The sequence below is a fragment of the Pelodiscus sinensis genome, chromosome 22 (genome assembly GCF_052426305.1).
Source record: "Pelodiscus sinensis isolate ZL-2025 chromosome 22, ASM5242630v1, whole genome shotgun sequence".
NCBI classification, from domain to species: Eukaryota; Metazoa; Chordata; order Testudines; family Trionychidae; genus Pelodiscus; species Pelodiscus sinensis.
Window position 1 is genome coordinate 19363113 of NC_143073.1, and position 26576 is coordinate 19389688.

At 51.9% G+C, this 26576-nt stretch overlaps 1 protein-coding gene across 8 annotated transcripts; it reads left to right on the top strand.

The window, feature by feature from the left end:
- The first annotated feature begins 871 nt into the window (after positions 1 to 871).
- Positions 872 to 21793, top strand: LOC102444110 (sulfotransferase 2B1-like). Of its 8 annotated transcripts, XM_075907018.2 has the most exons (7): positions 878 to 1273; positions 1734 to 1942; positions 2205 to 2331; positions 2794 to 2888; positions 4422 to 4602; positions 13898 to 13959; positions 21557 to 21793. In XM_075907018.2, exons 1-7 carry the CDS (start codon positions 1138 to 1140, stop codon positions 21593 to 21595), a joined length of 849 nt encoding a protein of 282 aa, XP_075763133.2. In that variant the 5' UTR covers positions 878 to 1137; the 3' UTR covers positions 21596 to 21793. The 8 variants fall into 8 exon arrangements, with proteins under 8 accessions (XP_089628482.1, XP_089628481.1, XP_089628480.1 ...); XM_089772355.1 differs by lacking the exon at positions 21557 to 21793 and having other exon boundaries at positions 875 to 1230; positions 13898 to 16066; XM_089772354.1 differs by lacking the exon at positions 21557 to 21793 and having other exon boundaries at positions 875 to 1144; positions 13898 to 16066.
- The last annotated feature ends 4783 nt before the right edge of the window (positions 21794 to 26576 follow it).

Sequence of the window (26576 nt, forward strand, 5' to 3'; positions counted from 1 at the left end):
GGCAGACCAGAGTTCCCCAGCACTGCCCTGTCCCAGGAAGGCCTCAGCTTTCTTAGCAGCCAGGGTCCTCCTGCTCCCCAGCTATAGCAAGAGTGTGTCTGCCTTTACTCCCTCCTGGAGCCCTTATTTATGTAGCCTTACACCAAGCCCATACTTCAGGTTTTCTCTTTCTCCTTCAGCCTGCTGAGCAGCAGGTGGGGCATGGGAAGGGGACTGGAGCTATAGGGACACAGGTAAGGCTCTGGGGTGCGAGAGCTGGGAACAAGCCCTGGGAAGAGGTGCTCTGGCAGTGTGTGGGAGCTGGGGGGGGGGGGGTCAGAAGAAGGGTTCTGTGTTGGGGGAGGGGAAAGGGGGAGGGAACTCTCGATGGAATGAAGGGCTTTGGTATATGCTTGTTTGGAACTAAGGCCAATAAACAAGGCTTTGCCTGCACATGGGATTGCTGGTCTCCTTGTCATACAGGCGGAACCAGAGGAGGGGGGTGAAGGGAAAATCTTTTAACTCCAGCTCTCTGTTTGCAGGGGGCGGTGCGATATCACTGTGGAACAGGGATGGGAGCAACCAAGGTGAGTGGCTAAGCCCTCTGCCAAACGTGATGACCATTCCCTCACTGCCATGAAAGCCCATGGATCAGACCCCTTTCCTTGGGGCGGGGAAGGGGGGATCTGCTACACACCTGCTCCCTCCCTCTCACACCAGACCCCAGGCACCTGATACAGCTGGGAAGAGGCACAAGGAACTGCAACCGAGAACCATGCCTGAGAGGGTTAAAGGCATTAGCTGCTCCCAAGTCCAAAGGCTGTTGTCCTTGTTTGGGCAGACCTGTCAGGGCCTCCAATTGCTGAGTGGCACCGGCTCCATCCGGGTCCAAGAGTCCCTGGAGGGAGTTGGGAAGGGGAGGGGCAGACCAGAGTGACTGAGCCCTACAGCTACACAGAGGGCTCCCACCCCAGCTGCAGCCCAGCCGCAGTCAGCAGAGCAGCCCTGGAGTTGTTCCCAGAACACACCAAGGAATCAGTTCAACCAGTACCGAGTGCAGGTGACTCGAGGTCCGACAGACAAGTAACAGCCTCACTGCACTCCCAGCAGCACGGTGCCCTCTACTGACGCGGGAGCTGTCCCTGTTCCAGCCCAGCCATGGAGCGTGAGTACTTCACCCACAAGGGGGTGCTGTTCTCAAGTCCAGATTACTCCCCGGAGGAACTGAGCTATGTGGAGAACGAATTCCAGGTGCGGGATGATGATGTCTTCAATGTCACGTACCCCAAGTCAGGTAGGGAAAGTGGAGGGGGGCAGAGCTGTCGCGGGGGTGTGGGTTAATGAGGAAGGGCCAGGGTTCCCCCTCCACAGATGTTAGTTGGAAATACCAAAGCTGGTAGCTGGAAGGCTGCAATGTCAAACATCATACCCCAGGCACCCCAGGCACCCCACCCCCCCAAGCCCAGTGCGAAAGAAAGCAGGCTGCTCTCTAGGGCCCAGCTCACACTCATGGTGCTAGGCTGGCTTTCTCAAGAGAGACTCTGATCGCAGGCTTCTCCCAGAGCTGCCCCCAGGGCCAGGAGACCCCTGGAAAAACAAAATGAAAGCTGATTTTAATGCTGTCAATACACCTCAGGGCATGCAAGGAGGGGGGCTGAAACCAGGATTCGTGGGTTCTTTCCCCAGCCCTGGGAGTGGAGGGGACCAAGTGGGTGGAGGGAGTGTTCCAGCCCCATTAACCCTTTCACCCCCAGGCACTAACTGGATGCTAGAGATCCTGAGTCTGATCCGTTGTGATGGGGACCCTGGCTGGGTGCGCAGTGTGCTGAGCTGGGATCGGGCACCCTGGGTGGAGCATTACCTAGGTTTGGAAGCTGCCCTGAAATACCCCTCACCCCGGCTGCTCTGTTCCCACCTCCCTGTCCAGCTCTTTCCCAAGTCCCTGAAGTGCTCCAAGGCCAAGGTAAGAGTCAGGAGAGCAGGGACAGTGGGTCGGGATTGAGGGGCACCGGCAGGGCTGAGCATCTGGGGGTGAATCCAGAGCTTCATGGTGTGAGTTATATCTGGGCATACAACTGGCCTTGTGGGCAAAGAGCTGCCTGCTGGTGGTGGGGCAGTGGCTAATTACCAGATTCCCCCTCCTCCAACTGTTAACCGTCTTCCAGTGATGACCCCCTTCCCAGTACTCCCCTGGTCTGGCCTGACCCCCCATCTCCTCCCTGCAGATTATCTACACCCTGCGCTGCCCCAAGGACGTGCTGGTCTCACTCTACCACTTCTCCAAGGTTCTGCGCATCTTTAAGACCCCGGAATCCCTGGACTCCTTCCTGGAGGATTTTCTGAGTGGGAACAGTAAGCAGCATCCCAGGGTCCTGGGCTTGCTGCAGTGAGGGAGACACAGACAGGCCTCCCCTGCCCGACACTTGGGCTCCCAGCAAGTCACAAATGTGATCAAGTTAGTGCATCCCCAGCCAGCTCTGAACTGCCCTTTGATCTGGGCCCAACACAGCAACTAGGGGTCTGCAAATAACAGCCCCTAGCCACTAACCCCCACTCCACTTTCAGAGATGGAGAGAACTGAGGCACTCTGGTTCCAGACCCCTGCTCTCCCCAGAAGGATGGGGGTGGCAGCAGTGCTTAATTTTTGCCAGGGATTGCCAGGGCCGACCCCTAATGCCTCTGGGCTTCCAGCCACAGTTCTGAATGTAAAACATTACTTGGGGCCTGACACCTCTTTAATTCCAAAGTAAACACTGGGTGGAGGGGCTGGTTCATGCCTGTTCTGATGTCACCGTGCCTCTCTTCCCTGCGTAGTCGTCTACAGCTCCTGGTTCGATCATGTCACTGGCTGGCTGGGGCTGAAGGGCAGCAAGAACTTCTTCTCCATCACTTATGAGGAGCTGCAGCAGGTAGGGAAATGCTACCTCTAGGCCACACCCACACATAGCCCCACTCTCTGCTGACATGCCCACACATAGCACCTGGGGCCACACCCACATGTAACTCCACCCCTGAGGACACACCCACACATAACCCCACTCCTGGGGCCAGCCCCAAATGTGCCCCCATCCCTGAGCCATGCCCACACATAATCCCGCCCCAGTCCTCCAGACAGGTGGTATTCTGGGACATAGACTCATAGAACACTAGAACTGGAAGGGACCTCGAGCAGTCATTGAGTCCAGTCCCCTGGCTCCCCAGGCCTCGGCATCCATGTTCTCCTAGCCTTTGCACCCCTCTGCTCCAGCCAGCCAGCACCGGTCACATGGTCTGATTTCAGACAGTCAACATGAGTCATGGTGTCATGGGCTACGTCTAGACTGGCAAGATTTAGTGCAAATACTCTAAATGCAAGAGTATTTGAGTAAGAGAGCATCTATACTGGTATGTGCCTTTGTGCAAAAAATTTGCTTTTGCGCAAAAGCATCCGTGCCAGTGTAGACGCTCTCTTGCACAAGAAAGCTCTGATGGCCATTTTAGCCATTGGGCTTTCTTGCGCAAGAAATTGATGTTACCTGTCTACACTGGCCTCTTGCACAAGAACACTTATGCAAGAGGACTTATCCCTGAGTGGAAGCGTCAGAGTATTTGCGCAAGAAGCACTGATTTCATACAGTAGAACGTCAGTGTTCTTGTGCAAATACTCGCAGCCAGTGTAGACAGGCGGCAAGATTTTGCGCAAAAGCAACTGCTTTTGTGCTAAATCTTGCCAATGTAGATATAGCCATGGAGTGAGGGGTAATCACCTGCAGTGGTTCCTCTAAGCTGGGGGACAGTACAGCTCACAGGTGATTAATCAGCCCCACCCAGTCAGTCAGCTCCCTGCATGGAGCCCTGAGCCTCTGACTGGGTGGGGCTGATTAATCATCTTTGAAGCTGGGCTGCTGTGCAGGTTGGGAACATTGGTCATCACTGGGCCCTGCATCCCCATCCGCAGACAGATGTGACTATCAGCCAGCAGATAGAACAGAAGGTTTATTGGTTCACAGGAACACAGTGTAGCACAGACTACTTGTTATAGGAACCAGGAGCATTCAGTACAATCCATTTTCTGGATCCAGCTAGATTCCCCTTTCCCTAAGCCAGCCAAAAAACTAAATCACAAACCCAGCAACTGGTCTCAGTCCCCCAGACCCCCAGTCCCCTCCTTTGTTCAGATTCCTGGGCCCACGGTGTTCTGTTGTCACCTGGTCCTCAGTGAATCATGCCCAGCCTTCTCCTCCTCATCCAGATAGTGTTGCAGTGCCCAGGGAAACGGAAGCATGCATGCATACCCAGAGTTACTACAGAACAGCATAGGGTAGTAGAATCACATACAACACAACAAAGCAAACAGAGTGAATACAATCACGACTACATCACACATGGCCAGGGACCTTGCCCTGGAAGGAGTCTGTCCCCCTTAGCCTCACCCTCTTCATGGTAGCTGGTGTCTCTGCCAGGACCCACAGGGCAGCGTGCGGAGAATCTGCCACTTCCTGGGGAAGGAGCTGAGTGAGGAGCAAGTGGCTTCGGTAGTGGAGAACGCCTCCTTCCAGAGCATGAAGGTGAACAAGATGTCCAACTACTCACAGATGTCTGACCAGCTCTTGGACCACCAGCAGGGGGCACTGTTGAGAAAAGGTGAGTCCAGAGCTGAGAGTTGGGGATGTGATGCCCCAACAGAGTTGTGGAGGAGCAAGGCCAGGAATGCAGGGGCGTTGCAGGTCAGGAGTGTGGGGCATGAGCAAAGCTTGGGTGGGCAGGACTGGGACAGCAGGGCCTGCGGGTTGGGAGTGAGAGGCACCAGGCTCAGGGCTAGGAAGCAGGGGCTGCAGGTCGGGAGTGAGGGGCACTAGGGTCAGGGTTGGGCAGTGGGGGCTGTGGGTTGGGAATGAGGAGCACCCCAAGTCATGTCCCCTGCGGTTTGCAGGGATCTGTGGCGACTGGAGGAACCATCTCTCAGAGGGGCAGAGCCGGCGATTCAATGCCATTTATCAGGAGCGGATGCAGGGGCTGAGCATGACCTTTCCCTGGGACTGTCCCACAGGACCACCCATGAGCTCCTGGGCTCATTGTACCCAGAAGATGCCCCCTGGGGCAATGTCACTAGAGCATCTGTAATGGGTAGAGCTGGGCTGGGGCATGTGTGTGCCCAGCAGAGGGCAGGGCTTAGCTGAGGTATATTTGAAATCTGTCCATTGCCAGCTCTGCAGGGCAGTGTGACAGCTGGATGGGTGCACACAGTCTGCAGAGCAACCCTTCAGCACGTGGGGGAGTTGGGTGTCTCTGTTGCTTAGGGGGCAGCCTGTTCTATCTCTCTCCAGTTTGGGCTCCTGTGCATCGAGGGTCTGACGGGCAAGAAATAAAGCCACATGATGTGGCAGCCTTCCAGCAAGAGAATTTGATTTTTTAATCTAACTACTCTGAGTTTGCCATGAACAGACCATGATGCCCTTCTGCAGGGAGCAGCAGGAGCATGTCCATGCACACACTTTCCCCTCATTGTCTTCACATTCTAGGGCAGTGGTCCCCAACCTTTTCAGGTTGTCGGGAGCCAGGAGGCGTGGCCGTTCGCCCGCCGGGCGCCAGGGGGCGGGGACACTTGCCCACCCGGGGGCTGCCCCCCCAGCCGCATGCCCAGGGGCGGGGCCCCCCCCCATAGCCATGCGCCCGTGGCCGGCGCCCCCCGGCAAGCGCCGCGGGGCTAAGGCCGGGGCCGGCAAGGGCACGCGCGGCGCCCCCGGGGGCGGGGCCAAGGCCAGGGGCGGGGCCAGGGCACGCGCGGCGCACCCGGGGCCGGGACCAGCCATGTGCATTGCTCCGTGGGCGCCCGCGGGCACCGGGTTGGGGACCACGGTTCTAGGGGGCCTGATTGCTGGTGCTCTGACCTGCTTACCTGTTCCCTGAATTCCCAAGTGAAGTACAACAATGCTCCACAGCTCAGGCTACGGCCAGCCAGTGTCTGCTCAGCTCAGTCCATAGGAAAGGCAATAATAAGACAGGGCCTGGAGGGTGATCCACTGGGGGTATCCTGGGCCTCGGTATTATGCTTATACGAAGCATACAGAATCTTTTTCAGTTTTTTCAGCCGTGTTTATTGAAAATACAAAATGAAAAGCGCACACGCACACACAGGTCCTGCAGATGGTGCATAGTTACCAGTCCATCGTGGCTCACATCAGTCTTACTGGCCAGGCAAGGCTGACTGAGTGAGGAGATGGGTTCTTGCGTGTGATTTGAGGCTCAGCTTGCAGGACTGAACCCAGAGTTCGAATGGCAAGACATTCCCCGCTGTATACACGTCAGTTCCCATTGGAGTCTGTGGGGTTTGTGTGTCATGCTGCAATCATCCATCCTTAGGAGGTGTTAATATGGGTTTGCCAGAGTTCTCCTGCAATGATTGTCAGGCTGCCCAGCCTTGTCTCTCACTCTTGGGGATCGCTGCCTGTCTCCAGAATTCTGTCAATGCTGCTAATTCAATTCAGCCTCTGACAGAATGGCTGTTTCCTGGTTATCTTCAAGATTCCCACTTCTTGACCTCTTGGTATCATGTTACTGGATTTAAGTGGAGCAGCCAGATCATTGCTGTGCCCACGGGGAGTTGGTTACCTCAAAGTCTGAACAAAGGGGGCCATGTGAGGTGTCAAATGAAAGCTTATGTTCTACTGATTCTATATATGCTACTCATGTACTTGTATAAAGTCTTTATGTGGAGTTAAGAATATGAACTCTGTGCTGACACTGGCCTACACCACCTGTTGTAAAGGAGCATTGTCCAATGAATGATTATGCTAATTAGCACAGTCCCGGAGACAATGACTCTCAAGGTGCCTAATACACACCTGGGCTATGTCTAGATTGCATCCCTTTTTCATAAAAGGGATGCAAATTAGACGTATCGCAATTGCTAATGGAGCAGGGATTTAAATCTCCCCTGCTTCATTAGCATAAAAATGGCTGCCGCTTTTTTTTCAGCTCAGAGCTTTGCCAGAAAAAAGCGCCAGTCTAGACGCAGATCTTGCAGAAAATAAAGCCTTTTCCAAAAGATCCCTTATCCCTTATTTTAAGAGGGATAAGGGATCTTTCGGAAAAGGCTTTATTTTCCGAAAGATAAGCGTTTAGACTGGTGCTTTTTTCCAGCAAAGCTCTGAGCCGAAAAAAAGCGGTAGCCATTTTTATGCTGACGCGGGGGAGATTTAAATCCCCGCTTCATTAGCAATTGCGATACATCTAATTTGCATCCCTTTTACGAAAAAGGGATGCAATCTAGACGTAGCCCTGAGGAATGCATCTGGGAACATGCAAACCAGCCAGGGCAAAATGGCTGCTGACATATGAAACAGAGATAGGTCACTTGACCATATGGCCTGCTCCACTTGGAAGGTACCAGGGAGATATATAAGTGTCATGAGGCAGACTCCATCTTGTCTTCAATTCTGCTACTGATCCCAGATGCAGCCTTGCGAAGGACAGAGAGCCGGGAAGAATCGTGGACCCATTCTGACATTAAAGTCTCTGGTGTATATCCTAAGATAGCTTGTAACATTTCTGCTGAGAGCCTGCATCAAGAACTTGGGGTATGTCTACACTCGCTCGTTAGTTTGAGCTAGGTAGGTAAATGAGGGCAACCGGAGTTGCAAATGAAGCCAGGGATTAAAATAACCTGCGTGATTTGATGCATGTAACAACCTTACTCTCAACATTTTCTTTCTTTTATTAATAAACTATCCAATTAGCCCGCCATAAGATGGGATTTTCAGGTCTCTCTTCCACGTCGGTCTTCTCTCCTGAGCCTCTCTCTCCTCCCCCTTTCTCTCTCAGCTCTCCTCTGCCTTCTGCCTCTCTCTCCATCCCTCTCTTTCTCTTCTCCTCCTCCTGCCTCTCACTCTCTCTCAGCTCTCCTCTGTCTCTGTCGGGGATGCACGCTTGTCCAGGTCCCACCCCCTGGGCGTGTACGTCACCTCCCTGCCCTCCTTTGCCTCCCGCCGTAGTGCTCAGCTGACTTCTGTGCTGCTCAGCTGGGCCGCTGTGCAGGAGCAAGTGGCGCAGACGTCCCCTCTCTCTCTCTTCTCCTCCTACAGCCTCACCCTCTCTCTTTCTCAGCTCTTGTCCACCTCCTGCCTCTCTCTCCGTCTCTCTCTTTCTCTTCTCCTCCTCCTGCTGCATCTCTGTCACTCTTTCTCTCACTGTCCTCCGCCTCCTTGTCCAGGCCCCGCCCCCTGGCTGTTCCCTCTGGGTGGCACTGTTGCCTTCCGCCGTGGCACTTGGCTGACTTCTGTGCCACTCAGCCGGTCCACCGCCTGGGAACAAGCATCACAAGTGGCCTTTTGGGCCTTGCGCTCCCCATGCAGCACCCCCATGTTAACTTGTAGTTTTCAAAGGGATAGAGTCTTTTTTTTTTGCTCAACAATTGTGGTGGGGGCTCTTCACATTTTTTCTGCCGCTGTTTTGGCTCTCTTCGTTTAATGGGTTGGCCACCTGTGATGGGCCGGGCCGTGTCTGGGCACAGCTGAGGGCGTCCGCTCAGGGCGAATTGCTCAAATCCGGGGCTCCTTACAGCCCCCAGACTGGTGACCTCTCCAAACAGGCCACAAACCAGTCCCACAGAGTGCTTCAGCTACCTGCCTAAAGCCTCCCGAGCAAAACCCCTCCAACACCCCAGCAATATCCGTGCCCCAGATGGCCCTGGGCCTCATACACCGGTGGGGGGTCATAGCACCCAATCCCACCTACCCCGAACAAGTTCTGTCTGGTTCCAAGAAACCAGTCACAGATCCCTGGTCAATTTCCCCTTTGGACCTTACCCACAAATCACGCTGGGCCAATCCTTTAGTATCTAACCAGTAAAGGTTTATTATTACAATAAAGAAAAGCATGAGAGTAAGGTTGTTAAAGAATAGTACGTTCCATGCACCGAATCTCCCAGATCTCGATGCAGGCTCTAGCAGAGATGTTACAGCTGCTGGTTTAAAAGTTCTTGTTGCACATCCTAGGATCAGGATGGGTCCACAGGTCTTTCGGGCTCTTCGATCCCTGCATTGCTGCCTCTGGGATGAAGTGCTGAGCTGAAGACAAGATGGCGTCAACCACATGGCCTCTTTATACATCCTTCCTAGTCCCTTCTTGGCTGTAGCAGGTCACCTGGCCAGAGGCCAATCTCTGTGTTCCCTGCTGGCAGCTCTTAGGTGACAGCCCCCATTCTTTAGGTGTGCCCTTGGCCCATTGAGAGCCATTGTCCCACAGGGCCTCGCTGATTATCATGTCCACAGGCCCGGCCCTGTCCAATGCTCAACCACATGCAGGGGAATCTTCAGTATCCATACACGTACATACTAATAATTGCACACACAGACATTATACAAACACATGAACAGCATACATAGGATTAGCAGACAGTGAGCTTCTATTCAACACCCCACATGGCCCCCCTTTTATACCATTATCTGGGGCCAACACCCCCATCTATGGGTGCAGCAGCGATCTGGCTGCTCCCCTCAAAATCCAGTAACGTGACACCACCCCTGGTCTAAAGGAACAGCAAAAAGAAAGGAATCTTTCACAATTTATTTTGTGATACAGACAAGGAATACAACTTAATTTGTAATGCTAACAGAAGCAATGCCTTAAAGTAAACATCTTCTAATTAAGAGAAAGAGGGTGAAATACAAGCCTATAGAACTTACAAGCAAGTTGTTATACATCAAATCATTATGAATACGCTGACCATACATCCTGGAAAATCCAGGATAGTCCTGAATTTAAATACTCTGTCCTGGTGTCCCATCAAGTAGCAAAATGTCCGAGAAAGCCCTGCTGGAGGAGCAGCCAGCTAGAAATGACTGATACACCTCCATTCCCCTTCTCCTGGCTGGCAGAGTTTGCAGCAACTCACCCCCTAGCATGGCACAGCAGTAACAGTCTTCCTCCTCTTTCCCCTCCCAGCACATGGGACGTCTCCCTGCCTTGGTGCTTTGCTGGCAAACAGCTGGGACAAATTCTGGAGCATTCCCCATGTTCAAGTGTGCTGCCCAGCCCCACCACCACATGGCAGCCCCCCCTTCCATCCGTCCCCTTGCAGGATGGCATCTGTTGTTGAGTAGGGCCCCCAGTCCAGCTGTGTGCCCCACCCCTATGTGAAGGTGGCCACTTGTTCTTTCTTACAGTGGCCACCGCTGCTGCAGTGGTTGGGATCAGCCAGGTCTGAGGCAAAATGAACTGAGGAGCTGTTCTTGGACCTCAGCACCTTCGAGTTGCAGCCTGAGTCCTGGGAGGGGCCATGTGAAGTCTACCTGGGGTGCTGCAGGGTATGCTCAGGCTTGGCAGGTGTGCTCTGTGCACAGCCATTCTTTCTCCCCCTATCTCTCTCCACCCTGCTGAGGGAGTGGCAGTGTGTGGAGCTGCTGACAGCCAGTTTTGACACAGCAGGGCAGTGAGCCAGGTATTGGCCTGGCAGGTTGAGTACATCCAATTCCAGTCACATGTGGGCAAAAAGGAGGACTCCAGCCTAGGCTGGAGACAGACAGAGGTGGCTGGAGGCCTGGGAGCTGGGTAGGGGAAATGCTCAGTGTGCATGGATAGCTGGAAATGTAGCGCCAGGTGAACCTCCCCAGGCAGGGAGAAGCCATCAGGACTATGCAAGATACTTAGGCCCTGGGGTTCTGCTCCTCTCTACAGCCCCTGCCACCTCCCTTGTCTCCAGTGCCTCAACAGCAGCCACTTAGCTTTCCCCCAAGGGCCCTCCCACCCACATAGATACCATCATTCATCTACCTATCCATCATCCTGCATTCTGTCTACACAGCTACCCTGCACACCACCATCCATCTACACATCCCCTCGAACATACCATCATCCATCTACATACCTTCACCGCACACCACCATCCATCTACTCATCCTCCCCTGTAGGGAATAATTCTGGACACACTGGGTAGAGGTGAAAACAACCAGAGGATTTATTGGTTCACACAGCTGGTGGAGTGCCCACCAGGTGTTAACCTGCTGAGCACTAACTTAACCAAAACATACATTAGATTAAATAGGCAGCAGATGGGCAAAGGGAAAGTGATTTGACAGGTCTAGGGGTGGAAACATTATGGTTATGTATAGACTGGCATGATTTTCCAGAAATGCTTTTAACGGAAAAGCTTTCCGTTAAAAGCATTTTCAGAAAAGAGCGTCTAGATTGGCACGGACACTTTTCCACAAAAGCATTTTTTGCGGAAAAGTGTCCGTGCCAATATAGACGCACTTTTCCTCAAAAAAGCCCCGATTGCAATTTTCACGATTGGGGCTTTTTTGCGGAAAACAAATCTGAACTGTGTACACTGGCCCTTTTGCGCAAAACTTTTGCGCAAAAGGACTTTTGCCTGAACGGGAGGGCTGTGTATAGACTGGCCAGTTTTTCCGGAAAATCAGCCTCTTTTCCGGAAAAACGTGCCAGCTGTCTACACTGGCTGCTTGAATTACCACAAAAGCACTGACTTCCTACTGTCTGAAATCAGTGCTTCTTGCGGAAATACTATGCTGCTCCGGTTTAGGCAAAAGTCCTTTTGTGCAAAAGTTTTGCTCAAAAGGGCCAGTGTAGACAGCTCAGATTTATTTTCCACAAAAATGTCCCGATCATGAAAATGGCGATCGGGGTTTTTTTGCGGAAAAGTGCGTCTAGATTGGCACGGAAGCTTTTCTGCAAAAAGTGCTTTTGCGGAAAAGCATCCATGCCAATCTAGATGCTCTTTTCTGAAAATGCTTTTAATGGAAAACTTTTCCGTTAAAAGCATTTCCAGAAAATCATGCCAGTCTAGACGTAGCCAAGCAGCATAGTATTTCCGCAAGAAGCACTGATTTCTTACAGTAAGAAGTCAGTGCTTTTGCGGAAATTCAAGGGGCCAGTGTAGACAGCTCGCAAGTTTTTCCGGAAAAGCAGCTGATTTTCTGGAAAAACTGGCCAGTCTAGACACAGCCTATGAGCACATAAGCCAATGAACTATGAAGGTTACACAGGATCCCCGCCCATCGCCAATTAAACATGTTATCACTAATACACGGGACTCGACAAATGCACTCGCCTGTGGCGAATAGATTTTTCCAGCTGGCGAGTGCAAGGGTGGACTGGCCCATTGGGCCGTTGTGACAGGCTGGCCGAAGCCCGCACTATGGGCGGCGTGGCCCCATTTGATCTGCCGGCCAGCGGAGGAGCACAGCACCACAGGGAAGGGGGAAGTGCGGCGATTCTTCCCACTGGGCTGCCTGCATGCAGCTCCGGTGCGAGGAGGCAGGGTGGGCACCAAGACACTGGCATGACCTGGTCCTACTGATTTTAAAGGGCCACGGCAGCTCGGCTCTGGCTGCGTGTCCCTGGAAGCTGGCTGCGGCGTGTGGCACAGCCAGGGCCCACCCTGCCAGCTCCAGTCCTGGCATGGCCCCAGCTCCCCTTTGTGTCCATGCCGCCTGTTCCCCACGCTGACCCTGCACCCCGGACCCACTGCTCTCCCTCTTCCCTGCGACCCTTTGGCTCTGCGCCGCCCTTATACCCCGCATCCTGCTGCCCCCGATCCCTGCCCCCCCAGCTCTGTGCTGCCCATTCCCTGCATTGCCCCTAGACCTTCTGCCCCTCCCGTTCTCCGCGTCCCATTCCTCATGCCTCCACCGCACCCTGCTACCCCCGATCCCTGCATCCCTCTGGCTCTGTGCCTCCCGTTCCCCGCACCACCCCCGTACTCTCCCACTGTTCCCTGCACCCCTCTGGCTCTGTGCTGTTCCTGCACTCTGCTCCCCCGTGGGTCGGGAGTGAAGTATGCTTGCCCATAGGGAGGGGCTGGACATGGCAGGGAAAAGGCTGCTGTGACCCAGCAGTGAGTGAAAGGGGGAGTTCACTTGAAGTGCCTTTGTCTTTATGGACAAAAAATTAAAAATGCTATTTGTTATTTATAGGGCTAAAATGCTGGGACAAAAAAGAAAACAAACAAACAAAAAAACCCATTGCAAAATGCAAACATGTGTAAAAGACAACAACAGGGGGTGGGGAGAATGTTTTGCTTGGGGCAGCAAAAAACCTAGAGCTGGCCCCTGGGGAGGGGAAGGGGCTGGGCTGTGGGGAGAGAAGGGGAAAATATGGGGAAGGGGCTTGTGCTGAGGGGAGGAGGTCAGGAGAAGAAGAAGAAGAAGAAGAAGAAGAAGAAGAAGAAGAGGGAAGGCACCAAGGGATAGGGGTGGAGGAGAGACAAATGCCAGTTGGCCAAGTGCAGACAATGAGGAAAAGGGCAGGAGGGAGGTGTCAGTGGGAGGGGGGGACAGGGTGATGCTGGGAGAGGAGAGGGTAAGGGCACTGGGGGCTAGAGGGGGAGGTGCTGGGAGAAGGCTTGAAAGAAGGGGTGGGCATGAGGAAGGTGGGGATGGAGCAAGGCATCTGTGAGGGCACAGGGGCATGAGGAGAATGGGGGTAGAGGGTGATGAGGGGGTGGGTATCAGGGAAAAAGAGAGCAAAGGGGGCAGGGGCAGTGAGGGAAGGAGGAGGCACCAGGACGGTGGAGGTGCCAAGGGATTCTGGGGGTGAAGCAGAAGGGCAGACACCTGCAGGGGAGGGACCAGCACCAGAGGAGAGAGGCAGGGCAGGTTTGTAGAGGGAGGTGTTAGGAGAGGGGATGAGGAGGGGTTGCTCACACAATCAGAGTGGGGCTACTGGAGGAGTGGGCACAGAGCGGAGAGAAGGACTGGTGGGGGGGCAGGTCTCAGGAAGGCTGAGGGCAGTGAGAAGAGCAGGAGTCAGGACAGCATGGGGTGAAGGGTTGGGGGGCAGCAGGCATCAGGGGAGCTAATGGAGCAAGGGGAGGAGACATGGTAGCAGAGAGAAAAGGTAGAGGTTTATAAGATATTAATTAATAACCTGGGTGATATTTATTAATAACATTAGTAATTACTGTTCTTATTCTTATTAGGAATGTATGCCATTAAAAAAACACTTTTTGTGGGGGAGAGTGGCGAGTCCCTTTTTTTTCTGGTGAGTAGGGTTTTCCATAATTTGTCGACCTCTGCCTATACACCTCACTCAACCATCCATCTGCACAGCCCCCCTCATACCACCATCTATCTATCTATCTATCTATCTATCTATCTATCTATCTATCTATCTATCTATCTATCTATCTATCTATCTATCTATCTATCTATCTATCTATCTATCTATCTATCTACTCATTCCCCCACACAGCTTTATCCATTTACACATTCCCTCAGCATACCAGCAACCCTAACCCTAACCCATATAGACATGTCCCCAGCACACCATCAGACATCTACCCATCCCCCACACGTATCACCATCCATCTACCTATCCACCTGTGATGTAGTGGGGGTACTTGCTGGGCTGTGGTGACCTCTGCTGTCTGGAGCAAGACCCAGCAGGGAAAACCTCACTATGCAAAGGTGATGCCAAACTGGTTGAACCAGATACCCCCCATGGAGAGGAACAAAGGAAGGTGGAGGCTGCCCTGGCTGGGGGGCAGGGCTGGAAGAGAGTGAGTTTAGTTGCTGTCTGGGAGCATGGAGGAGACAGCCTAGGGAAAGGGGCTGGAGTTTAGGGGCCCAGTCTCCCCCTATCTCAAGGGGGTCTGAGGCATCCTAGCCCAGCTCTGGGACCAGATTACATCTGTGCTGTGCTGTATCCTGGAGAGGCAATAAACGTCCTCTATTCCACCGGCTGGTGCAGTCTGTTTGTGCCATTTCAGGGTGCAGGAGACGGGGGGACCCCCAACGTGCCGTCACACCACCCCACATCACCATCCCCCTGCACACCAACATTCATCTACCTATCCCTCTCACGTGCCACCATCCATCTACGTATCCACCCTACTCAACCATCCATCTACCTATCCACCCCACACCACCATCCATATACTTATTCCCGTACACCACCATCTATCTACCCATTTGCCTGTACACCATCATTGATCTACCCACCCCCATACCATCATCCATCTCCCCATCTCCCCCACATCTTTATCCATTTACACATCCCCCTGCACACCACCATCCATCCACCAATAGCCCCGACTCACTGCCATCCATCTACACATCCCTCACTCACCACCAGCCATCTACCCATCCCCCACACATACCACCAGCCATCTACCAATCCTTCCCATACCATCATCTCTCTACCCATCCTTCTGCACACTGTTATCCATATACCTAGCCCCCAGGACACCATCATCCATCTACACATTCTCTGAGCACACCGTCATCCATCTGCACATTCCCCCAGCACACCAACAGACATCTACCCATCCCCCAGACATACTATCTTCATCCATCTAACTATCCCCCCACATCACCAGCCATCTACCCATCCCACTGCACACTACAAGACACCTACACATCCCTCCAGGATATCATCATCCATCTACCCATCCCCAGCACACCGTCATCAATCCACAAATCCCCCCAGCACACCATCAGCCCCTGCTCCCTGTACACCGCCATCCATCTACCCATCCACCCCGTACCACCATCCATTTTCCCATCCCCATGCACACCACCATCCATCTACCCATCCCCCACACATATTACCATCCATTTACCTATCCACCCCACTCAACCATCCATCTACACATCCCCTCGCACACCGCCATCCATCTACCCATTCCCTGCACACTATAACATAGGAACATAAAAACGGCCATACTGGGTCAGATCAAACATCCATTTAGCCCAGTATCTTGTCTGCCAATAGTGACCAGTGCGAGGTGCCCCAGAGGGAGTGAATTGAAGAGGTAATGATCAAGTGATCTCTCCCCTGCCATCCATCTCCATCCTCTTACAAATAGAGGCTAGGGACACCACTCCTTACCCATCCTGGCTAATAGCCATTAAGGGTATGTTTAGACTAGCCCCCTAGTTCGAATTAGGGAGGCTAATGTAGGCATTCAAAGTTGCAAATGAAGCTCGGGTATTAACTATCCCGGGCTTTATTTGCATCTTCCTATCTGGGCACCATTTTGAAATCCCCCTAGTCTAAACTAACTGCTACACAGTTAGGCATTTGAAGTTGCAAATGAAGCCAGAGATTTAAATATCCCGGGCTTTATTTGCATCTTCCCATCTGGGCACCATTTTTAAATCCCCCTAGTCTGAACTAACTGCCTGTGGCTACACGCGGCAGTCAAACGTTAATTTGAAGTCCTTAGTTTGAATTAACTGTAACACCTCATTCCACAAGGAGTAACAGTTAATTCAAACTAAGGACTTAGTTCAAATTAACGTTTGACTGCTGCGTGTAGCCACAGGCAGTTAGTTCAGACTAGGGGTTTTAAAAATGGCGCCCAGATGGGAAGATGCAAATAAAGCCCAGGATATTTAAATCTCTGGCTTCATTTGCAACTTCAAATGCCTACATTAGCCTCCGTAGTTCGAACTAGGGGGCTAGTGTCGACATACTAAGGGACTTAACCTCCATGAATTTATCTAGTTCTCTTTTAAACCCAGTTATAATCCTAGCCTTTACAACCTCCTCAGGCAAGGAGTTCCACAGATTGAGTATGTGCTGTGTGAAGAAGAACTTCCTTTTATTTGTTTTATACCTGCTGCCCATTAATTTCATTTGGTGATCCCTAGTTCTTTATATTATGGGAACAAGTAAATCACTTTTCCTTATTCACTTTCTCCACACGAACCATGATTTTATACACCTCTATCATATCCCCCCTTAGTCTCCTCTTTTCCAAGCTGAAAAGTCCCAGTCTCTTTAATCTCTCTTCACACATTCCAAACCCCTAATTATTTTAGTTGCCCTTCTCTGAACATTTTCTAATGCCAATATATCTTTTTTGAGACGAGGAGACCACATCTGCACGCAGTATTCAAGATGTGGGCATACCGTGGATTTATATAAGGGCAATAAGATATTCTCTGTCTTATTCTCTATCCCTTTTTTAATGATTCCTAACATCCTGTTGGCTTTTTTGACTGCCGCTGCACACTGCGTGTACGTCTTCAGAGAACTATCCAAAATGACTCAAAGATTTCTTTCCTGATTAGCTGTGGCTAAATTAGCCCCCATCATATCATATATATGTAGTAGCCCAATGTCTGTGACTCTGTAATGCTGAAACACTGGCTGTTCCCTCCAGGTAGCACTGTTGCCTCCCACCATGGTGCTCGGCTGACTTCTGCACTGCTCAGCCAGGCTGCCGCATGGGAGAAAGAGGCCATCTGGGGCCCGCACTCCCCCTGCAGCATGGGGGTGCTGCATGTGGAGCGCGGGGCCCAAATGGCCACTTGCACTGCTTGCTCTCGTGTGGCGGCCCGGCTGAGTGGCACAGAAGAGGCAACAGCACCACCCAGAGGGAACAGCCAGGGCGCGGGGCCTGGAAAAGCTTGCATCTCTGACGTCAGGAAAGGGCACCAGATTCAAAAAGAGGAAAGTGGAGCAGACACAGAGGACACAGAGGAGACAGAGAGGAGAATGGAGAAGGCAAAGGACAGCGAGAGAGAGTGCGAGACGCAGCAGGAGGAGGAGAAGAGAAACAGAGTGAGAGGCAGGAGAGGGAGAAGAGAAAGAGAGAGAGACGCAGAGAGAGGCAGGAGGTGGACCAGAGCTGAGAGAGAGAGAGGGCGAGGCAGTAAGACGAGAAGAGAGAGAGGCTGTTTGCTTCCACGTGGTGGTCCAGCTGAGTGGCACAGAAGTCAGCAGAGCGCCACAGTGGGAGATAAAGGGGGGCGGGGCGGTGACATACATGCCCAGGGGGCGGGGCCTGAACAAACATGCATCCCCGACGGAGACAGAGGACAGCAGAGAGAGAGTTAGAGGCAGGAGGAAGAGAAGAGAAAGAGAGAGATGTTGAGAGAGGCAGAGGGCGGAGGAGAGCTGAGAGAAAGAGGTGGGGGAGGCAGTAGGAGGAGAGAGAGGGTATGTCTACACTACAACATTAATTCGAACTAGCTTAGTTCGAATTAGTTAATTCGAACTAACGCATCCAGACTAAAAAACTAGTTCGAATTAGCGTTTTGCTAATTCAAACTAGCATGTCCACATTAAGTGGACCCTGAACCGGGGTTAAGGATGGCCGGAAGCAGTGCTGGCAGGGCATCAGAGGAGGACTTAAAGCGTGGAGATGCTGTCTCAGGCTAGCCGAGGGCTGTGCTTAAAGGGTCCCGACCCCCACCCGGACAGACAGTTCTCAGGGGTGCCCTGCTTGCAAAGCAGTCCTGGCTTGGAGTGCCCTGACTACCCACACTGGGCACATCACAGCACTCGGCCATCAGCCCGGCTGCACTTGCCGCAGGCTACCATCTCGGGAGAGGGGGCAATTGGGGGGCTTCAGGAGAGCTTCCACCCCCAGAAGCCCACAGAGCCAGCCCAGTCCTCCCCATCGGGGGCTCGTGCCCCATTCCTCCCTCACCTCCTTCCACTTACCCTTCCCTAGCCCCTCTTCTTGGTGTACAAAATAAAGATAACGTGTCTTCCAAAATGGAATCAGTCTTTATTGAACAAAACTGGGGGAGACTGGGAAAAGGAGGAGGGAGAGGGGAAGAGAGAGGCTGGGAGGGGGAGGGCAACTAAAATGATCAGGGGTTGGGAACAGGTCCCATATGAAGAGAGGCTAAAGAGACTGGGACTTTTCAGCTTAGAAAAGAGGAGACGGAGGGGGGACAGGATAGAGGTCTCTAAAAGCAGGAGTTGGGTGGAGAGGGTGCATACAGAAAAGTTCTTCATTAGTTCCCATAAAGAAGGACTAGAGGACACCAAAGGAAAGGAATGGGAAGCAGGCTTCAAACTAGTAACAGAAAGTTGTTCTTCACAAAGCAAAGAGTCAATCTGTGGAACTCCTTGCTGCAGGAGGCTGTGAAGGCTAGAACTAGAACAGAGTTTAAAGGGAAGTGAGATAAAGTGATGGAGGTTGGGTCCATGGATTGGTATTAGCCAGGGGGTAGGAGAGGTGTCCCTGCCCAAGGTTTGTGGAAGGCTGGAGAGGGATGGCACGAGACAAATGGCTTGGTCACTGTCGTCGGTCCATCCCCTCCAGGGTCCTTAGGGTTGGCTGCTGTCGGCAGACAGGCTACTGGGCTAGATGAACCTTTGCTCTGACCCAGGACGGCCATTGTAAGCTGAGGGCTCAGGGTCGGGGGTCTCAGTGGACCCCCTTGATTTTCTTGCACACCTGCGCCTGGGTGGCCAGGCTGGCAGCTCTCCTGCCCTAGCCGGCCACTTTCCTGTGCCTAGTGTGGAGATCGTGGACAAGGTCCACGTTGTCTGCACTAGCCCTGGCAGGTGCCCGCCTCTTGTGGTCCCGGGCAAGCTCCCGGGAGCCGCCAGCCTGGTCCCGGGAAGAGGGGGAGGGCTGGGGGGCATCGTGTGGGTGGCTCGATCCGTGCCAGGTACAGGGTCTGCTGGCTGGGTGCTGGCAGGCTTGCACCTGGCATGGGCACTGTAGCCAGCCTGTGCCCCTTTAAGGGGTCCGGGACCGAGAGCGGGGCAGACAAGTTTCCCTGGTGCTGGCCAGAGTGGCCACCAGGGAAAGATGGGGAGGGCTAGCCTCCCACGAGTTTGAATTAAGGGGCTACACACCCCTTAATTCAAACTAGCTAGTTCGAACTAGGCTTAATCCTCGTAAAATGAGGTTTTCCTAGTTCGAACTAAGCGCTCCGCTAGTTCGAATTAAGTTTGAACTACCGGAGTGCTAGTGTAGCGCCTATCAAAGTTAATTCAAACTAACGTCTGTTAGTTCAAATTAACTTTGTAGTGTAGACATACCCAGAGAGAAAGAGAGAGCATAGGCTCAGGAAAGAAGACTAACATGGAGGAAAGACCTGAAAATCCTGTCTTATGGCAGGCTAATTGGCTAGTCATATGTATAGTAGCCCAATGTCTGTGACTCTGTAATTCTGAAACGCTGGCTGTTCTCTCTGGGTAGCGCTGTTGCCTCCCGCCATGGTGCTCGGCTGACTTCTGCACTGTTCAGTCGGGCCGTCACGCAGGAGCACTGGAATGGGATACACAGGGAGGTGATGGAATCTTCATCTCTAGAGGTTTTTATGTCCTGGCTTGACAAAGCCTTGGCTGGGATGATTTAGTTGGGATGAGTCCTGCTTTGGGCAGCGGGTGGACTCAATGACACCTTGAAGTCTCTTCCAAACCTAGGATTCTATGATTCTATTAATTCCCAAACCCAATGTCAATCACCACCATCATCTATCCAACTCCCACACCTCATCATCTCACTATCCATCCCCACATACTCCTATATTTATCCCTCTCCATGTGACCTGTCATCCATCTATCCCTCCCCACACAGCCCATCATTTATGTATCCATCTGCACCAGGGGTGATGCAGAGAGAAGAGGGGGCATAGAGCCCCCTCAAATACCATGGATGGGAGGGGCAAGGGACCAGAGCCTCTAAACAGCCTAGGGGATTACCAGGGGACTGGCACCTGCAGCAGGGTCAGGCCCCCTGCACTCACTGGCTATGTGTCTCTGTTCTCCTGGCTCCCAGCCATGGTGCTCAGGGGAGGGAATGGAACTGGTGGGAAATGAAGCAGTATGGCTGGGAGCAGGGGAAGCAAAACAAGCTACAGCAGCATCACTCTGCATACCCATACATTCCATCATCCATCTATCTATCCCCATACACAGTCAGCTGTCTAATTTATCCCACATTGTCATTAATTACCCCTCTTTACATACCCCATGAGCCATTAATCCACCTACACACTATCATCTGCCTATGCAACTTCCCACTATCCGGCCATCCATCCATCACACATTTCCCTGGAGACCAACCCAGGGTTACACTTGTATTGATTTATTCAGTGCAGCTACTGGATCAAGTGAGAAGGGAATGGAACTCCTTCACACATGCACACACACATTCAAACACTCAGACACTCATGCACTTATGGGTGTGTCTAGATTACATGGCTCTGTCGATGGAGCCATGTAGATTAGTTTACTTGACAAAGGGAAATGAAGCAGTGATTTAAATAATCGCTGCTTCATTTAAATCAAAATGGCCACCGCGCTGTGCCGATCAGCTGTTTGTCGGCACAGCGAGGCAGTCTAGATGGGGATTTACTGATTCCAGAACCCTTTGTTGGCAGATCCTGTAAGCCTTGTTTCACAAGGCGTAAAGAATCTGCCGACAAAGGGTTCTGGGTGTCACGTTACTGGATTTTGAGGGGAGCAGCTGCTGCACTCATAGGTGGGGGTGTTGGCCCCAGAAAATGGTATAAAAGGGGGGCCATGTGGGGTGTTGAATAGAAGCTCACTGTCTGCTAATCCTATGTACGCTGTTCATGTGTTTGTATAATGTCTGTGTGTGAAATTATAAGCATGTACTTCTATGGATACTGAATATTTCCCTGCATGCGGTTGAGCATTGGGCAGGGCCTGGCCTATGGACATGCTAATCAGCGAGGCCCTGTGGGACAATGGTTCTCAATAGGCCAAGGACACACCTAAATAATGAGGGTGACTCATACCTAAGGGCTACCAGCAGGCAACACAGGAATAAGGGGGACCAGGTGACCTGCTGTAGCCAAGAAGAGACCAGGAAGGAGGGATAAATAGGCCATGTGGTGGTCTCCATCTTGGTCTTCAGCTCAGCACTTCATCCCAGAGGCAGCAATGCAGGGACTGAAGAGCCCGAAAGACCTGTGGACCCATCCTGATCCTAGGATGCGCAACAAGAACTTTTAAACCAGCAGCTGTAACATCTCTGCTAGAGCCTGCATCGAGAACTGGGAGATTCGATGCAAGTAATGTACTATTCTTTAACAACCTTACTCTCATGCTTTTCTTTGTTGTAATAATAAACCTTTAGTTGTTAGATGCTAAAGGACTGGCTCAGTGTGATTTGTGGGTAAAGTCCAAAGGGGAAATTGACCAGGGATCTGTGGCTGGTTTCTTGGAACCGGACAGAACTTGTTCGGGGTAGGTGGGATTGGGTGCTAAGACCCCTCACTGGTGTATGAGGCCCGGGGCCATCTGGGGCACGGATATTGCTGGGGTGTTGGAGGGGTTTTGCTCGGGAGGTTTCAGGCAGGCAGCTGAAGCGCTCTATTGGACTGGTTTGTGGCCTGTTTGGAGAGGTCACCAGTCTGGGGGCTGTAAGGAGCCCTGGATTTGAGCAATTCGTCCTGAGCGGACGCCCTCAGCTGTGCCCAGACACGGCCCGGTCTGTCACACTAGGGTTGGCAGATCCCTGTCTAGACTGCCGTGCTGTGCCGACAAACAGCTGATCAGAACAGCATGGTGGCCATTTTGATTTAAATAATAGCTGCTTCAATTCCCTTTGTTGTCCTGCCTCATCTACATGGCTCTGCCGACGGAGCCATGTAGTCTAGACACACCCATGCATGCTATGAGTTTCCAGAGAGGGCAGAAGAAGCCAGCAAGCTGATTGTATGACTGCATTGTCTGCTTATTGAGCTGGGGAACCTGTTACGTACACAGAGTGCCTTCTTTGTGTCTGTCACCGAGAGACCTGCCCAGCTCTCATTCACATTTATTTCTTCTTCTCAGATTAGCTGCACCTCCACTTCTTGCTTTTCTCACGTGCACATGAAGATTAGACCCCACCTAGTCTCTGGCTCCAAGTCTATAGCCTCATGGCTCCTCAGCACAAAGGTGCAGATTTTACCCTATTCACACTCTCTCTCCATTCACACACACACCCACAAACTCCCGTATCACAGGATAGAATGTTACAGAGCTTAAAGATTGTACAAGCAATAGCTGGAAGTTACAAAGCTCTCAGGAACTTGCAGAACTTAAAACATGACATGACTTACAATAACTAAAAATTTCATGATTTGCAATACAGAATTTGACACACCTCACAATTACAGAAAGTTACATATCTTATAATAATAGATAGTTACACATTTTACTTGATTGGGCAGAGGTTTCACACAACACATCCCAAACCACTATCTAATCTATCTATCTATCTATCTATCTATCTATCTATCTATCTATCTATCTATCTATCTATCTATCTATCTATCTATCTATCGGTATGTCTACACTACCCCGCTAGTTCGAACTACACGCGGCACGGGCTAGATAGTTCGAACTAGCTAGCCATTCCGAACTATCTGTACACCTCGTTCGCACTAGCCGGCTTTTAAAAATGGCGGCACCGGCTTTATGCTAATGAAGCCCGGGAAATTCAAATCCCGGGCTTCATTAGCAAGTTCGGTATGCATACATTACCCCGCTAGTTCGAACTAGCGGGGTAGTGTAGACATACCCTATCATATTCACAGACGATTCATTACCATCTATACACTGATCTATTACTCTGGTTAATACAAAGGGAAGGGGAAGCATCAAGCTGGGTGGGCTTATGGGAATGATGGGAGGGGAGGGGATTCTGGGCATTGGTACATCTTTGTTGGTCCTGGTTGCTGGGTCTAATCTTGGGCCTTGGTGGGTTAACTGTACTAGGCCTCATTCAGCTTGGCTGATAGCTCATTACACCCAGCTCCCCCAGGCAGCTCCTAGTGACAAATCATGCTGTGGACAATGGGAGCCAGCAGGGAGGTGAGACCAATGGCAGGCCATAGTGGTGAGAGCTCCCAATCTTGTAATTACATTCTGTGGCACATTGCTGAAGGAGATGGATGGCCTGCTCACAAGGCAAGTAATGGCTGAACAGGCTGTGCCGCTCCTGGGGGTGAAAGCAGGAAGTTGTGACTTGCAGAAAATCCGGGACTGCCTGGTCTGGGAAGCCAGGTTTATGGGCATCAGCACAGAGGCTATGATTCCATGAGAGATAGGGCCTATGTTCCCTCGGTGCCCCAGGGTGCACACCCAGGGTTTGTCTAGACTACAGAGTTTTGTCGACAAAAGTGGACTTTTGTCGACAAAACTATACCCGTGTCCACATTGCCGTCAAGTTCTGTCGACATAACGACAGAACTCAGCAGTTTTGTTGACGGCTGTAAACCTCATTCTACGAGGAATAACTCCTTTGTGGACAGAGTTCTGTTGACAAAAGGTAAGTGTGGACACAGGGATGAAGTTATTTCGACAGAAAAGGCCTCCAGGAAGAACCCCTGGTGAACATTCCTGCCACAGCTTTCAACTCTTGTTCCTGCCTGCAGCAATCTTTAAAAGGCACTGACACTCAGGATCAGCACTCTGGCAACAAGCCAGATCCAGAGAGGACCCTGACGGTGCAGCTCTTTCCGGTAGGGACACTCGGGAGACATGTCCCAGGGACAAGCCCCCCAACACTCCCCTGGTCCTTCCAGGGACTCATCCCCCGGGAACCCTGGAGCACCAAGCGCCGGGCACCCTCCTGGTCTGGCCCAGAGATAAAAGCCCTCTTGGGGCTCTGGGCTGAGGAGGAGTCCCTCCAGGCTATGCAGTGCAGCAAGTGGAGGAATGTGGACATGTATGGCTGGCAGAAGGCCTTGCCCAGAAAGGTCACCAGTCTTGCCCACTGGAGCAGGTCAGGGCAAAAGTTAAAGAGCTGCGGCAGGGGTATGTTCGGGCCCGTGAGCACAGTTCCCGCTCTGGGGAAGCACCACACTACTGTGCCTATTGTAAGGAGATTGACCAGATCCCCTGCCTCCCGAGTGGCTAATGGAGTCTGGTCTGGAGACCCCTTGTCAGCAGTGGCCACAACTCCAGGGTGACACCCCAGCACAACACCAGCAGCTCCAACAGGAAGAGGAGGAGGAAGACGCTACCACCAGCAGAAGCACAGTGACCCTGACCCAGGACCCAGACGCCCAAACCCAGGAGGCCTCCCAGGCAACTTTGGACACCAGGGAGGTAACATCAGGACGTGAGTGCTGTGAGGGTCCACCACAACTCAGGGCAGGGCAGGCAGGAGCAAAGGGGATGGTGCAGTGCTGTGACTTGTCATGTTGATCACAGCTGGGGAGAAGGAGGGCACACCCATGGCTGCCCTCAGGGAGGGCCATCCTACTCCTGCACCTGTACAGCTGCTAGGCACCACCTGCTCCTGCAGGCAGTGATGCCAGGGGCATGGGTCGGGGATGCCGGGATTGCCTCACAATTGCAGGCACCTCACAACTTGGTACTCTGTGGGAACCCCAACCGTGGCCTGACACTTGTCTGTGCTGATCGGCCATGGGGTGTGAGTGGGGAGTGGGGGGCAGGATGGTGGCCTGCACACCTTGTGGGCTACAGGGAGGCTGTGGTTGCAGGCCAGGCCACACCATGCCTTACTGAGACACACATGAGTAGGATTGGCACTGCCTGCTGACAAGAAGGAGGGCATGCCCTCTCTGGGAAAGGGTGAGCATGCATGACTGATGACTTTTCCCTAAAATCATAGAATCATAGAGCTGGAAAAGATCTCAGAAGGGGTCTCAGAAGGTCATCAAGTCCAGCCCCCTGCTCTAGGCAGGACCAATCCCAACTAAATCAACCCGGCCAGGGCTTTGTCAAGCTGAGACTTAAACACCTCTAGGGATGGAGACTCAACTACTTCCCTAGGTAACCCATTCCAGTGCTTCACCACTCTCCTAGTGAAATAGTTTTTCCTAATATCCAACCTGGACCTCTCCCACTGCAACTTGAGTCCTTTGCTCCTTATTCTGCCATCTGTCACTACTGAAAACAGCCTTTCTCCATCCTCTTAGGAAGCTCCCTTCAGGAGCTTAATGGCTTAAATGACTGCTTCTTGGAGCAGCTGGTGCAGGAACCCATAAGGGGAGAGGCAATTCTCGATTTAGTCCTTAGTGGAGCGCAGGGTCAGGTCCAAGAAATAACCTTTACAGGACCGCTTGGGAATAGTGACCATAATATAATAACATTCAACATTCCTGTGGTGGGAAGAGCACCTCAGCAGTTCAGCACCCTGGCATTTAATTTCAAAAAGGGGAATTACACAAAAATGAGGAGGTTAGTTAAACAGAAATTAAAAGGCACAGTGACTAGAGCCAAATCCCTGAAAGCTGCATGGAAACTTTTTAAAGATACTATAATAGAGGCCCAACTTAAATGTATACCCCAAATAAAAAAACATAGCAAGAGACCTAAAAAAGAGTCACCGTGGCTTAACAACCATGTAAAAGAAGCAGTGAGGGACAAAAAGATATCCTTTGAAAAGTGGAAGTCCAATCCTACTGAGATAAATAGAAAGAAACATAAACACCATCAAATCAAGTGTAAAAATGTAATAATAAAAGCAAAAAAAAGATTGAGGAACAGCTAAACAAAAACTCAAAAAATATTGTGTTATTTCTTTCTAAGTACATGAGAAGCAGGAAGCCTGCTAAAAACCCTGTGGGTCCCCTACGGCTGAGGACGTTGGGGAGATTCCCAAATCTGCACCATCCTTTGTGGGTGATGAATCTGAGGAACTGTCCCAGATTGAAGTGTCATTAGAGGAGGTTTTGGAACAAATAGAAAAACTTAATGTTAACAAATCTCCGGGACCAGATGGCATTCATCCAAGGGTTCTAAAAGAGCTCAAATGGGAAATTGCTCAACTATTATCTGTGGTTTGTAACCTATCCCTTAAATCGGCTTCCGTACCTAATGACTGGAAGGTAGCAAACGTGACACCAATATTTAAAAAGGGCTCTAAGGCGATCCGGGCAACTACAGACCGGTAAGTCTAACTTCAGTACTGGGCA

Excerpts from the sequence above, each read along its gene's own strand:
- LOC102444110 (XM_089772353.1), top strand. The coding sequence starts at position 1,138 with ATGGAGCGTGAGTACTTCACCCACAAGGGGGTGCTGTTCTCAAGTCCA. Across the intron at positions 1,943-2,204 it reads TGAAGTGCTCCAAGGCCAAG|ATTATCTACACCCTGCGCTG; the intron begins GTAAGAGTCAGG and ends TCCTCCCTGCAG. Across the intron at positions 4,603-13,897 it reads GGGGGCACTGTTGAGAAAAG|GAATGTATGCCATTAAAAAA; the intron begins GTGAGTCCAGAG and ends TATTCTTATTAG.